The 14,072-nt window shown below is 40.1% G+C and overlaps 1 protein-coding gene across 1 annotated transcript; it reads right to left on the minus strand.

Annotated features, from left to right (window-relative positions):
* Positions 1-231: 231 nt before the first annotated feature.
* LOC147396038 (epoxide hydrolase 1-like) lies at positions 232-4,632 on the minus strand. The gene is made up of 4 exons (XM_086452222.1): positions 4,314-4,632; positions 3,580-3,762; positions 1,013-1,254; positions 232-695 (listed from the first exon to the last, which is right to left on the minus strand). Exons 1-4 carry the CDS (start codon positions 4,593-4,595, stop codon positions 449-451), a joined length of 954 nt encoding a protein of 317 aa, XP_086308348.1. The 5' UTR covers positions 4,596-4,632; the 3' UTR covers positions 232-448.
* Positions 4,633-14,072: the final 9,440 nt, after the last annotated feature.

Raw genomic sequence — 14,072 nt, forward strand, 5'->3', positions numbered from 1 at the left:
GTTGAGATCCAGGACAAGTACAAGAAAACAGATGGTTTAAATTTTCCACACAATTGGCCTGGCCTGACAACTTATATCAATATATGTTACATAATAATATTATAATCTAAGTATGTATAATGTGCCCACTAAAATGTGAAATGTGTCATTTTCTTAATTGCCGCTAAAATGAAGATCAACACAATTTTGAATGAGAAATGTTAGACACACAGAAGCATAGCGCAAGAGAGATGAAAAACACGTCATATTATTGTACTAAATATGAAAAACAGTTGGATCCATGTCTAAATATTCTTCTGCAACCTTCAACACACAAGAGAATCAGACTTATTGTATAAGAATACAAAAGGCTGCTCGAAAAGATGAACACTGAGCCTTATTATAAAAGAGATTGCAAATGTCACAATAGGACAATACTGAGGCATCCCGAAGGGACAAACGAAGAAGATCAAAACTTCTTGATGAAGTCGTAAATATGCGCGCTGATTTCATCGGGCTTTTCTTGCTGGATGAAGTGAGCAACTCCTTCCATTACAACTACTTCCTTCAGGGACGGCACGACTTTCTTGAATCCATCTCCATTTATATATTCTTTTCTACCCGGCATACCATACACCAGATCCAAGTCCCCTACAATAAACTTACTTGGTACTTTTACTTGTGCCCCGGTCCATGGTGCTGTGAGCTCCCAAGTACTGCCAATAAATAAATAAATATAGAAATTATTATTCAAGGTAGGGCTGTCGATGGGTGGATTAGGCCAAGCTTCATTAAGCCCAAAACTTAATTGAACCCGTATGAGCTTGGGCTGAGTTTCAAGCTCAGCCCACAACAAATACTCTAAAATGAAAGGAATATGGCAAAAAGAAATTGAATCTAGATTAAGCATGGAACAATTACATAAATAAAATTAAATCTCATGAAACAAAACCATGTTCTTAGGCTGCTTAGTCTTGGTCTTTTATTTTTGTTTTTAAATGAAGATTTAAACCAAAGTTTGTGGCAAACATACAGGTCCAACGCTCGGTAGTAATTGAATCCTCCAGTGAAGCCTTTTTGTTCAAATGTGCTAGCAAAATAAGTAATGTCTTCTTCAGACAACCAAGAAGGTAAGGGAATCAGACCATTAGGTGAAACTCCAAGTCCTGTATCTTTGGGTATCATGAGCGGACCTGGATCACGTAAAGTTAGGAAGAACTTCATTACTGTTGCAGCACCAACACGAGCAAACTCGGCTTCCATCTCTCCAGGCTCCTGCAACAACAGAATTAAGTAAAATATACTTAATCAGCTGAGTTTTATACTCATGTAAGGATTGGACGATAGGTAAATATTGAAGCAGCGAAAACAGTTAACAATGGGAGTTACACCAAATAATTCAGTCATTGCCCCCGTACCCCCACCTTCCAAGCAGGGGGCGCTAGCCCCCATCCAACCCCCCAGTGAGCTCAACACCATGCTCAACCGGTGAGCATTGTGTTAAATGATGAACAATACTCCTGGCTGACTAATACCATTAAGCTCCACAAACCATAACAATCATCACCATATTAAAAATAAAAATAAAAATAAATTCTGATAGAACCTGTAATATGAAAAGTGCAGTCCAATTAGTATTCCTAAGTTGGGCTTGGGTTTCAAGCAGGGGCGGATTTAGAGTGGGGGTTGTGGGGGCACTTGCCCCCACAAGAATTTTCGAAATCTATGAATTAGTGATTAATTGCGATGGATTTTAGCGGCGGATAAAAAAATGGGCCACTATTGCCCCCACCAATTTTTTTTTTTCCAATCTTAGTTGCCCCCACTTTTTTTTTTTTTTTTTTTTTTCACTCTTAGTTGCCCCACAAAAAAAATTCTACTCTTGATTGCCCCCACATGGGCAAAATCCTGGCTGCACCCCTGGTTTGAAGAGGCCAATTCAGAAATAAAAGGGGAGTTTTTTTAGGGTAGGGGTTTTAGCTCGAAGGAAATTTGCTAAACCAAATAGAACCTTGTGTTCTTTGTATGTGTATAACTTTTCAAACTGATTCTTGTTCTTGTTTTGCTTCTGCACAACAAATGAACAAGTGGAGGGGAACTCCTAAACTGTTATGTGCTTTAGATGTGCAGCCTAAACTGAAAAAAAAAAAAATATGTCTTTACAAGACAACTGTTGGGAAATAGTTGTTAAGATGACATTCTTCATTTTATTTAATAAATCGTTGAAAAAAAAAAACATGTAAATGTTAAAAATTAAGAGCATAACATCCTAAATCCGTCATTCACAATAAAAAATCATCACAATTGTCATTGGAAAACCTAACAATGTGAAGAAGATGAGAAAATGGTAGTTTAGGTATTTCAAAAATATTATAATGAGAGATGAGGTTCAGGGAATATTAAGAAAATGTCTCTCCACCAGGGTCCTTTAAGTAATTTTCCCTTTTCTTAAGTAGGGTCTTTACTTTTTAGCTTAGTATTTTGAAAAGAAATGGTGGGTGCCCATGTCGGTGGTAGTTGCACTTCTTAGTCATAAAAAAGAAAAGTATATAACAATTATTTTGTGGGTCATGTTACTTTAAGGGTGGCGTTCGGCAGCCAACGTTAGGGAGCCAACACATTTGTTCTATGTGGCTTAAAGGTTTCGAATTGAGCTGATTTTTTGTGAGGATGATTTCTGTGGAGGAATAAAATCGTCTCTCATTCGGATCGTTCATCTGTATTATAAACACGTATCCCGAGGTAAATACGTGGTATTATTTGAAGAATATTCTATCTTATTAAGGAAGAATCTCAATTTAAAAGGATTTTTCCCCTTTTTTATGTAATTGTTAATTTGAATAAAGGCAATATGGTCAATTTTAACCTAATTAGGATTAGGACTCTTTTTAGGATTTTTCTATTTAAAAGCCTTGAAGCTATTATAAAAAGGAGGAATGTAGAGGAAGAGGGAGAGGAGGTTATGTAACTGTGAGATCTATCGTGAAACGGCTCATCGAGTTTATGAAAGTAGGCACGCTTGTCGAACCACGTAAAAAATCTTTTTGTACTCTTTCTTTTTTTCGTTATTTTTTCATTATTTCTATGATTTATTGGTGAATGATCTTATTAAAAATCAAATCTCAAGGTTAATCACAAAAATGATCTCCACAATCCCTATTGTTAGAGATCATACTTACAAAAAATCAGTCAGATTTAAAATTTCTAAATCCATAAAAAATTGTCGAACCATAGAGATATCTCATCTTCACTAAAAATCAGTTCAATCCAAAAATTTTAAATCACATAGGGCAAACGTGTTGACTCTATCATTGGCTGCCTCATCAAAAATCAGTTCAATTCAAAACTTTTAAGTCACATAGGACAAACGTGTGTTGAATCTCTATCGGTGGATGCCTCACCAAAAAAAATAGTTCAATTCAAAACTTTTAAGTCACGTAGGACAAACATGTTGACTTTCTATGACCCTTATTAAATACCAAACAAATACAACAAGAGACAAAGCACTTTTGAGAGGTACAACTCCAATTATGAAAAAAGGATTAAAAAAAGAAAATTTTAAATGTTGTTAGGGTTGGTGTAAAGTGCAGGAAAGATCACCTGGAATCTCAACATGTAGTAGTCGTCACCAAAGAGGGTCCGAAAGCCCTTTAGAGAACTCATTGAAGGATTTCGGGGAGAAACAGGGACGCTGAGGTTCACCAAAGCCTTAACCCGGTCCGGTCGAAACAAGCATAAATGCCAAGCCATGAATGCACCCCAATCATGTCCCACCAAAAACACCTATTATTAACAACCATTAAAACAATCAGAAACAATGAATCAATTTTGGATTATTAGAGAATCACTTCTCCTTGATAAGAAAAAGGGTTTTTCTTTTACAATTTAGGAGAAATAACCAAAAAAAGAAAAGAAAAAATTAAAATAGAGAAAATTGTGAAATTCTCATTTCAGCAAATTATTCATTTTAATTCCAAAAATTGTAAATTACCATTATTTCGAATTAATTCTCATTTCCTATTCAGTAAAAGTTTTAGTTTTGAAAACGATAATTTGCCGTTTACAAAATTAAAATCTGATTCCAGATTTCAATTTTTGAAGAGAGATGGTATTAGCACACGAACTTTTACTTATAAAACACCAACCCATCTCGAAACAAACAACTACGTAATTCCAAAAGGATTGGTGTGTTGTAAGTAAAAGTTGGTGCAGTAATAGAAATTTTCTTCTGGACAAGGGTATATACTATATTGACAAGGTTATTTTTGTAAATTAACTTGAAATCTAGAGGAACCACATAATAAAATCAGATTTTAGAATCGGAAATTTCTCACTCGGTCTTGACCAAGGGCGTCGATGAGGGAGATTAGATCGCCAATAATATGGTGAACAGAGTAGGCTTGGAAGGAAGGTGGAGCATCAGTTCCGCCATAGCCGCGCATATCAGGAGCCACAGCTCGGTAGCCATGAGAAGCGAGGGAGACAATCTGGTGACGCCAGGAGTACCAAAGCTCAGGAAAGCCGTGAAGTAGGAGAACAACTGGGCCTTGTCCTTTCTCTGCTATGTGCATGTTTATGCCATTAACTGCAATCATTCTGTGCTCTATCCCCTCCATCTCTCTCTCTCTAACTTTTAACTGCTATCGTTATGTGCTCTCTCCCCCACTAACTTCTACTTAAAAGCATATCAATATTTCCCCTAGTTCCTTATTAATATTGAAAATTATTTAATAGACCCTGTTGGAGGAGTTCCTTTCTAGATTGTCCCTAATTTTCTTTTGGGCGGTAATTTGATTCTACTAAATGAGGAGTCGTTTTTTACTCTCTGACTCTGCTTGTCACGTCAAGGTTAGTTTTGTAATTAATAAAGGTAATTTTGTAATTAAGAAATGCCTTAATACACGTGAGTGCATGTGATTGGTGGATCCCAAATTTTTGTGTGTAGTTTTTTTCATAAAGAGCCTTTCTAAATTGACTTCATTAAATACTCTATTGTTATAGTGGTGCTCTCTGTGCTATCTCATTTTTCGAGATCTCTCCTTTTTATTTTTTTCTTAACTATTAATGAAAAAAATTTATACTTACAGTTACTTTTGTAATTTCCTCTTTGTCTTCTCTCTTATCACTTATGTTCTGCTGACTGTACTGCTTTCATGCATACTAGTTGAAACGGCCCATGCATATACTAAATTGCTCAGAGACTTACTATTACTTTGTCTTAACAATTAGCCCATTCAACTGCAAAACTATCTAAGCATATACTGATCATACATTGCTCAACTCACTTTGTTACAAACTGCTCAAACATAATTTGCTCAAGAATCAGTCCAAGCATGCTACAAACTACCCAAACCTGTTCTGACTATACACTAATCGACTTACTCTGTTGTAAACTGCTTATACACTTTGCTCAAACACACTTTGTTGTAAATTGCTTATACACTTTGCTTAAACACACTCTACTATAAACTGCTCAAGTGTTCAAGCATACCTTACTCAACAAACAACCTTTTCAGTTGCAAAACTGCTCAAACATACTCTGCTTAAGCACACCCTGCTCAAACACACTCTGCTGTAAACTACTCAATTGCTCAAGCATACTTTCCTTTACTTTACTTCCTCCTAGGTTTTATCTAAAGTAAATTTTACTTTTGGTGGAACCTTTACCGGGCTAATGTTGAAAACAGTTCTTTGAGCCACTATCCTTGAAGAAAGCTCTGACCCTACTTACATTTTCAGCAACAATCTGCACCGAGTTAACCCTGTAAATAGTTATTTGAGTTACTGTCCTTGAAGAAGGCTCTGACTCTGCTTACATTCTCAACTATAAAATAGTCTGCACCGAGCTAATCCTGCAAATGGCTATTTGAGTCACTATCCTTGAAAAAGGCTCTTACTCTACTTACATTCTCAACTATAATCATTCGGCTAATTTTTTTTGGCTAGTAAACTCGTGGTAGAGTAGGACCCCGACCAACTTCTTACTCTACCAACGAGGGTAGAGAAGACCCATGTAGGTCCAGATCCCAGTTGGATCCATACGGCTATTGTTACTCATACCAAAGTTGAGCCCCGACCAGCTTCTTACTTTGTCAATGAAGGCAAAGAAGACCCACGTAAGCTCGAATCTCGGTTGGATTCCACTGAAACATCCTTGAAACTCATGACAGAGTAGGACCCCGACCAACTTCTTACCCTGCCTATGACGGCAGGGAAGACCCTTGTAAGTCCGGATCCTTACTGGATCCACATGACTATTGTTACTCGTGTCAGAGTTAGGCCCCGACCAGCTTCTTACTCTGCTAATGAAGACAAAAAAGACCCACGTAGGCTCGGATTTCGGCTGGATCCCTCTCCTTCAGCTTAACCCTGCAAATACATTTGAAAGACAAACATGACAAAACATTTATTGATAATATATTTTTAAATTACATGCATTCCATGGTCTAGGCAGCTTCTGACCGGACATTGTGAGTAGGTAATAAACTCCCTTCTGGCCCATACTTGCCACTTTATAGGGCCCTTCCCAATTTGCTCCTAGCTTGCCACTATTTGACTATTTCGTGTTCCGGAATACTCGTCGCAGCACTAAATCACCTTTTTGAAACTGTTAGGGACAAACTTTTTTATTAAAGTAGCTCCATAATTTCTTGTGATAATGCTCTAGTCTGACCAATGTTGTATCTCGTTTTTTCTTCCAACAAGTCCAATTTTGCAACTAATTGTTGGTTATTTCCCTCAGACTGCACTACCCTGGTCCTCACAGTGGGAAAGTTATTTTCTGTGGGGATCACAGCTTCCGTTTCGTATGCCATGGCAAATGGGGACATTCCTATGGACATTTGAATAGTTGTCCTGTAAGCTCATAAACTCCATGCAAGACTGATGTCCATTTGCCATTAGCTTCCCCGAATCTCTTCTTGAAAATGTCTAGCAGCAACTTATTCATAGATTCGGCTTGCCCATTACCAAGAGGGTACTAGGGTGTAGAGAACACTTGTTTTATCCCATATTCATTGCGAAACTCTCTTATCTGCTCCCTTATAAACTGTCTTATGTTATCGAAAACTATGGTGCGCAACAAACTGAATCTGCAAATAATATTCTCCTAGAGAAACTTTTGAACTTCTTGTTGCTGAATTCTGGCCAAAGGGAGCGCTTCCGCCCACTTAGTGAAATAATCCGTCGCTACTAACAAGAAGGTAAGATTGCCTGGTGCCCTAGGCAACGGGTCTACTAAGTTAATCCCCGACTAAACGAATGACCACAGACTGATAAGGGAGTGAAGTTGTACCGCTGGTTACCGAATTATCTTTCTATGCCTTTGGCAACTATCACAGTACCTGACATACAATACTGCATCTTTCTGCAAGTAGGGCCAGAAGTAACCTTGAGAGAGTACCTTATGTGTTAAAGTTCTCCCTCATGAGTGGTTCCCACAATCACCCTCGTAAATCTCTCTTAAAACTTCTTTTGCTTCCTCCGAAGTTAAGCATCGTAGGAGTGGCCCCCTTACGGACTTTCTGTACAAAGTCCCATCTAGAACCGTGTATTTCTCTACCCTGCTCTTGACTTGTCTGGTCTCCTTTGGATTGCTGGACAGCTCCCCCTATTGTAAGTAAGCTAGGATCAGACTTATCCATCACTAGTCTCCTTCAACCGCTACTAAACGGGGTAATCCAAGCTCGTTTATTGACGGGCATTCCTGATAGTTCAACGATAGTTATCTCTTATTCTGCCCAGCTAACATCGAAGCGATGTAGGCCAGAGCGTCTACATGCCTGTTATCCATCCGCGGTGTGTGCTCAACCATGATGTGTTCCCGTTCGATGCATAGCAGTTTTAATCTTCTCAAGGTAGAGCTGTATCTGAGGATCTCAGGCCTCAAAACGTCCCATGATGTGGTTGACTACTAACTACAAGCCGCTATAGATCGTGGCCTTAGTTACCCCCAGACCTGCTAAGGACTCGAGGTCGAACAACATTGTCTCGTACTCTGCCTCGTTATTAGAGGCTTTAAATCCTATAATCACCGCATTTTCTATCTTTGCTCTGTCCAGGGTGATTAGTACTACATTGATACCTGACCCCTCAAAATTGGATGATCCATCTACGTAAGCCTTCCATCCCAATCCGCTATGCAATTCTTGCTCGTCATCCACCTGCTCCAACTCTTCTACCAACAGGTATGTTTTCTCTTCCATCGGGAAGTCTGCCAAGAAGTTAGATACTACTTTGCATTTCACTGAAACTTTGGATTTGAACTCGGGGCCAAACTCCACTAATTGCACTATCCACTTTGCCATTGTGCTTGATCCTTCTGCTTTTCCCAGCACAAACTTTAGAGGAAACTCTGTGATGACCTGCACCCGATGTGCCTAAAAGTACGGTCGTAGGCGCAATGCCATATAGACCAAGGCTAACCCTACTTTTTCGAGTCTTGAATAACGCATATGTAAAGGTCTTAGTTATAAAGTAGATGGGTTGTTTTATCGCTGTCCTGGTTCTGACAAAATTTGAACTGAGTGCAGGCTCGGAAGTGGCCAAATACACCCTGAGTTCTTCTCCTGCCTTTGGCTTGAAGAGTATGGGTGGCTTGCCGAGATATCGTTTCAATTCTAAGAATACTCGTTCACATTCTTCTGTCCACTCAAACTTGGAATTCTTCCGCAGCAACTGGTACAAGGACCTACATTTATCGAAAGATCTGACTATAAAGCGATTTAAGGCGGCTACTCTTCCTGCGAGCTTCTGGACTTACTTTTGAGTCTTTGGGGAGGGCATCTCTAATAGTGCTCTGATCTGATCCGGGTAGGCTTCGATTCCTCTCTTAGTGACTAGATAACCCATAAATTTCTCTGATGTTAATGCGAAGGTACATTTCTCTGGGTTGAGTTTCATTCCCACTTTCCTTATCCTAGCGAAGACCTTTTCTAAGTCTCCGATGTGATCTTCATTCTTCTTGCTTTTGACTAGCATGTCGTCTATGTACACCTCTGTTGTTTTGCCCAAAAAATCTCTGAACAGCTCCGTCACTAGCTTCTGGTAGGTAGTTCCCACATTTTTCAATCCGAAAGGTATCACGTTATAATAATAGAGCCCTTGGTCTGTAATGAATATTGTTTTCTCCTGGTCCTCCGGGCTGAGTTGTATCTAGTTGTAGTCAGAATAACCGTCCATAAAAGATAATCTCTCATGGCTAGAAGTTGTATCTACAAACTGGTCTATCCTTGGAATCGGAAAGCTATCCTTGGGACAGGCTTTATTTAAATTCATAAAGTCTATACAGACTCTAACTTTTCCATTCTTCTTGGGTACTGCCACGATATTTGCTATCAACTCCGGGAATTGCACTTCCCTTATAAATCCAACCCTGATCAACCTGTTCACCTCATCATTCATCGCCTCTTTGAATTGCGATACTAGTCTCATTGGTTTTTATTTAACTGGTCTGAAGGTTGGCTCGACATTCAGATGATAACAAATCACCTCTAGGCTAATCCTTGACATCTCCTCGATGGACCTAGCAAAGACGTCTTGATTTTTTTTAAAGCACATCACTATCTCCTTCAATTCTCTCGACTCTAACTCGGCCCCTATACCTATTTGTTTTCCCTCTCCTACGTCTACCATCTGAATTCCTTCTAAGCATAGAGGTCCACCAAGTTTGGTCTCCCCCACTGTAATTGTTATTGCTACACTCTGCGCCCAGACTATTCTTCCCTGCTTAATATGCATACTTGCACCACTATTTGGTCACCTCATACTTCCCACATCCCCTACGGTGTGGGGAACCAGAGAACTTAGTAATATGTGAACAGAACTGCTTTCATCTCGTGCGTCCACCACCCTCTTAGAATGGCTTTGTACGGGAAACTTGCTTCAATGACCACGAACCTGGTCATCAAGGTCACCGGTCTTGCTTGTACTGATAACATTATCTTTCCCCCCAGGGCTGACTGGATCTTCCGTCGAAGTCGATCAGTGGAGTTCCTGTTGGGGCAAGCACATTTTTGTCGATGTCCATTTTTAAGAAAGTCGAAACATACAAGATGTCCACTGAACTACCGCTATCTATGAACACCTTCTTAAGCATGAAGGTGCCTGTAGACACCTCAATTTGAACGGGCCACTTCTCGAAAGGGCCCAAAAATATCGATTTTCCAAATAAATGGGTCAACGGGCCTTAAGGGCCCAAGTTGTTGAAAAATGACATTTTGACCAAACCGAGGCCCCTAAGACCTCTCAATGGTTTAGGAGGCCACCAAAAGGACTCGGCCTACCTTACGCTTTCCCATTATTCACCGCTCCGCTTCCAAAATTAAAAACGCCAAATTTTCGATAAATTTCACCAACGGGCCTAAAAAGCCCGATTCGCCAACACGTGGCATTTTTGATCAAACTAATGATTGCAAAAATCTAAAAAAATTAAAAAATTAAAAATGTGAGACTTGGGATGCCTACCCCTCCTCTACTATCATCGCTCCGCCTCTGAATCTGCAAAAACCATAGGCCCACAAGCCCTCAACACTTTCCTAAATCGATTTCTGATCTTATCCCTAGCCTAAAATCAATCTCATATCACCTAAAATCTAAAACCAACCTATACCCTCAAAATCCATTTCAAAACAACCCTCAACCAATCCCTAAAACCCAAAACCATTTTTAAAACCCAAGCCCAACACTACAAAGCCCACAAATCATTAACCATATTCAATTCATTATCCAACCCACAATCCTAACCCATAAACCACAACCCACATCAACCAATCACTCTTTTATCATCAAATGTCATCACCCCATCTCACCTCCCTCACCCAACTACCTACCCCATTAATTTGCTTTAAATCCCATCTACCCACACATCAACCCATCACCTTTTCTCTCAAATCAAACACATCTACCCACACCCCTAACCTATACCTCCCTTAATCTACCCTCATCATTCCTTACAAAACCTACATCTACAACCTAAACCTACACCATCCTCTCAAGTCAAACATTCAATCTCTCCCATCAACCTATCCCAACCCTTCATTTCCACCCACTTTAACACATGGCATCATCTCCTTCACCCTCCCAAAATATCATCAACCACCTCTTTAAATCCTTCATTCTCTTAAACCAAATACCATTTAATCTCAACCACCATCTTAAACTTACCTCACCAAACACTCCACCCAAATGGGTTGGGTAGGATCCAAACCATTTGGGTCAAAACTCACCCATTTAACCCCCCTTCCCTAAATACCCTCCAATCTCTTCTAAATTACACCCACTTCTCTCTCAAACTCATAACCATTCTACCATTTTTCTTCACTTCACCCTATTATATCCCTAAAATAACTCCTCAACATCTATAAATACCCTCCTCCTCTTCCCAAAAATGGCCCCCAACTTTCACTACAAAATTATCTCCAACTCTCACTACTAACAACCATCACCAATCCTCCTCAAGTCTCATATACAAAAAAAAAATATTATACTCCACTCATCTCTCTCATCATCTATTCTTTACTCCTTCAACCATACAAGAATTGTATTTTCATAAAATACTAAGGACTCAAGAAGAAGAAAAGAAGAAAGAAGATACAAGGTGGGTTCAAGGCAATCCCCCCCTATCTCTCTTCTACACCCTCTCCTCCTCCCTCTTCTACCACCCTCTCCCCTTCATTTTATTTTTTAGGATGAATGGACCCCAAGGCTAAAGGTCTATAAGGGTTATTTCCATCAATGGACTGACCCTATGATCAAGCCGAAAATGAACCCCTATCTAGGGTACAAATGCACAACACGTGGCACATCGCTTTTCGTATTTTTTTAATCAAAATGACCGAGTTGAGTTGAGGTTACCACTATTTAGTGGGGAGAAAATGGTGCCTAACACTTTTCCTTTTCTCCAACCGAGCCGCTTACCCCGAATCTAAATGGTCGATTAGTTCCTATCTATCGAGAGTCGCTAAAACGTCAAAAATGTTACTTTTTCAAAAAATGCACATCGGGTGACCATTCACACCCACTTATAATATGAATGGTGGCGACTCCAAACCATTGTAGATGTGGTCGTCGTAATGACGAAATCACGTGTCTACAGTGCCCACCTATAAGTTTAGTACCAACGCATCATAATGGGGTTTTTCCACCCTTTCAAAATCTTTCTCAGTGAACGCCACCATTTGCTCTCCAAAGGGTTCCAGTTTGGTAGGTCCACTCCTTATTATAAAAATGTGAGCCAGATGCTCAGCTTTCCTTTTATTCTTTCATTGATTCTGGCCTGCTACTCTCCTCTCTTAGGACAACGTGTATTACAACTGCCCTTTTATTGGCGGTTGATCTACCCTGCGATTCTTGTCTTGAAGTAGGTCCTCCCTCTATCTCCTAGACAAGTCTCTTAGCTTGCCCTGTTCTGCCAGCTTCTATTGGAATCTTTTCAAAGCCTAGCATCTATTAGTTGTGTGGGCCCGCACCTTATGATATTCACAGTATTTCTCACACTGATTGATCTGATCTCGAGGAAGCAGTGCAGGCCACTCAAAATACGGTTCTTGAGCAATAAATGGCAATTTTTCCTAGGAGGCATAGCGAAATATGTCCCAGTCCTTTTTCTCTCCCCATCTTCCTTGAACGGCCTCTTCTTATTCTGTCACTGTGGCTGGTGCTGTTTGCTAGGCTTTTCTATAACGTGTATGACCTACCTATTTCCAGTTGAGCTTCGAGGATCGTCTTTTAAGCGGATGTACTTTTTCGCTCTCTCGAACAACTTGTTCAAAGTCTCCGACCTCTTTTTCATGCGGAATCTATATAACCTTGAGTTAGAGGGTAGGAAATTTTGAACGCCATTACTGCTATTCACTCGTCACAACTCTCTAGCAACATTACTTTTTTCCTTGAACTTCCTGGTGAATTCCCTGAGACTCTTCCCTGATCCCAATCTCATGCTAAGTAATGTGTCAACATCTCCTCCACTCTTCTTGTTGTCGATGTACCGCGTGACGAAGGCAGTGTAGAGCTCCTCAAATGCGTTAATGGATCCACATGGCAACTTGTGGAACCAAGTCAAAGCATTTTCCTGCAAACTTAAAGGGAACAACCTACACATTAACCCCTCTTTTTCTTCCCACAATGCGAGCATTTGTCGGAAGTGAAACAAATGCTTTACCAGATCCTTCATGCTGGAACAAGGGGTAAATTACAGTGGCGCAAACTTCTTAAAAATTCCTTTGACTAAAGTTTATACTGAAAAAGGGAGATTTCTGAATTCCTTGAACAACTTGCGCTGCTGTTGTGCCCACGTCCACACTCTTCATCATTTCCTTCTTCTTTCTAATCATCTCTCTAATCATTTCTCAAGTTAAACCTACTACAGGTTCAGTTCAAGTGGCTGTCATAATAACCTTTGTTCCATCTTCCTCTGTAAGGATTAGTAACAGCGTGCTCCCTTCTGTACTAAAGGCATGACCATCTTTACTTGTTTCCTAAGGATTCTTCGGCATGCTATCTTGTTTCACCTGCTGTCGATTGTCGAGACCCTGGCTCAAGTTCTAGTTCTGTTCTACAAAATCCTCCATCTTCTTCTGCATATCCTCCTCCTACTTTCTCATAGCCTCCAACATTGTTAAAAGATGTGCGTCTGTGGCCGGAGCTGTTGGTGGGGGCACATTGACTTCATTTGTTCTTATGGATTTCACCATTGTTTCAACTGAAATCAATTTACTATGGCGTTAGTTCTGTGCGGTAAGAATCCAATGGACGACTCTAATGATCCCAACCTGCACTAATCGGAAGTCGTTCCTAGTGCCTCCCTCATCGCGAGCGGCCTGGTACCTGCCACAGACACTCCGACATTCAAGTTAGAAAAACAGAGAAATAATAATCAGTACTGGTTAGCTCTCGATCTCTTCAGCCAGCCCCCCTTTCAATAGTGCTATTTAAGCCCCCTACTTTACCCTAGGGTTTTCCCCTTTATAGGCTACAATCATGGGATTTCTGTGGTTCTACGGTGTTGTTTACCTAATCGAGATCTTTTGGATCGATCGAACTTATATGCAAAGATCCCTTCTGAGATTGATGTGCACGCAACAGTATCGCGGGTT

This window comes from Akebia trifoliata, chromosome 8 (assembly GCF_017979445.1).
Source record: "Akebia trifoliata isolate Shusen 1 chromosome 8, ASM1797944v1, whole genome shotgun sequence".
NCBI classification, from domain to species: domain Eukaryota; kingdom Viridiplantae; phylum Streptophyta; class Magnoliopsida; order Ranunculales; family Lardizabalaceae; genus Akebia; species Akebia trifoliata.

Bases quoted from the DNA above. Each gene is read 5' to 3' on its own strand.
- LOC147396038 (XM_086452222.1), bottom strand. From the start codon at position 4,595: ATGGAGGGGATAGAGCACAGAATGATTGCAGTTAATGGCATAAACATG. The intron at 3,763-4,313 runs GTGAGAAATTTC...TGTTAATAATAG, and splicing joins ACGCCCTTGGTCAAGACCGA to GTGTTTTTGGTGGGACATGA. The intron at 696-1,012 runs GTATGTTTGCCA...ATTTATTGGCAG, and splicing joins TACTACCGAGCGTTGGACCT to TACTTGGGAGCTCACAGCAC.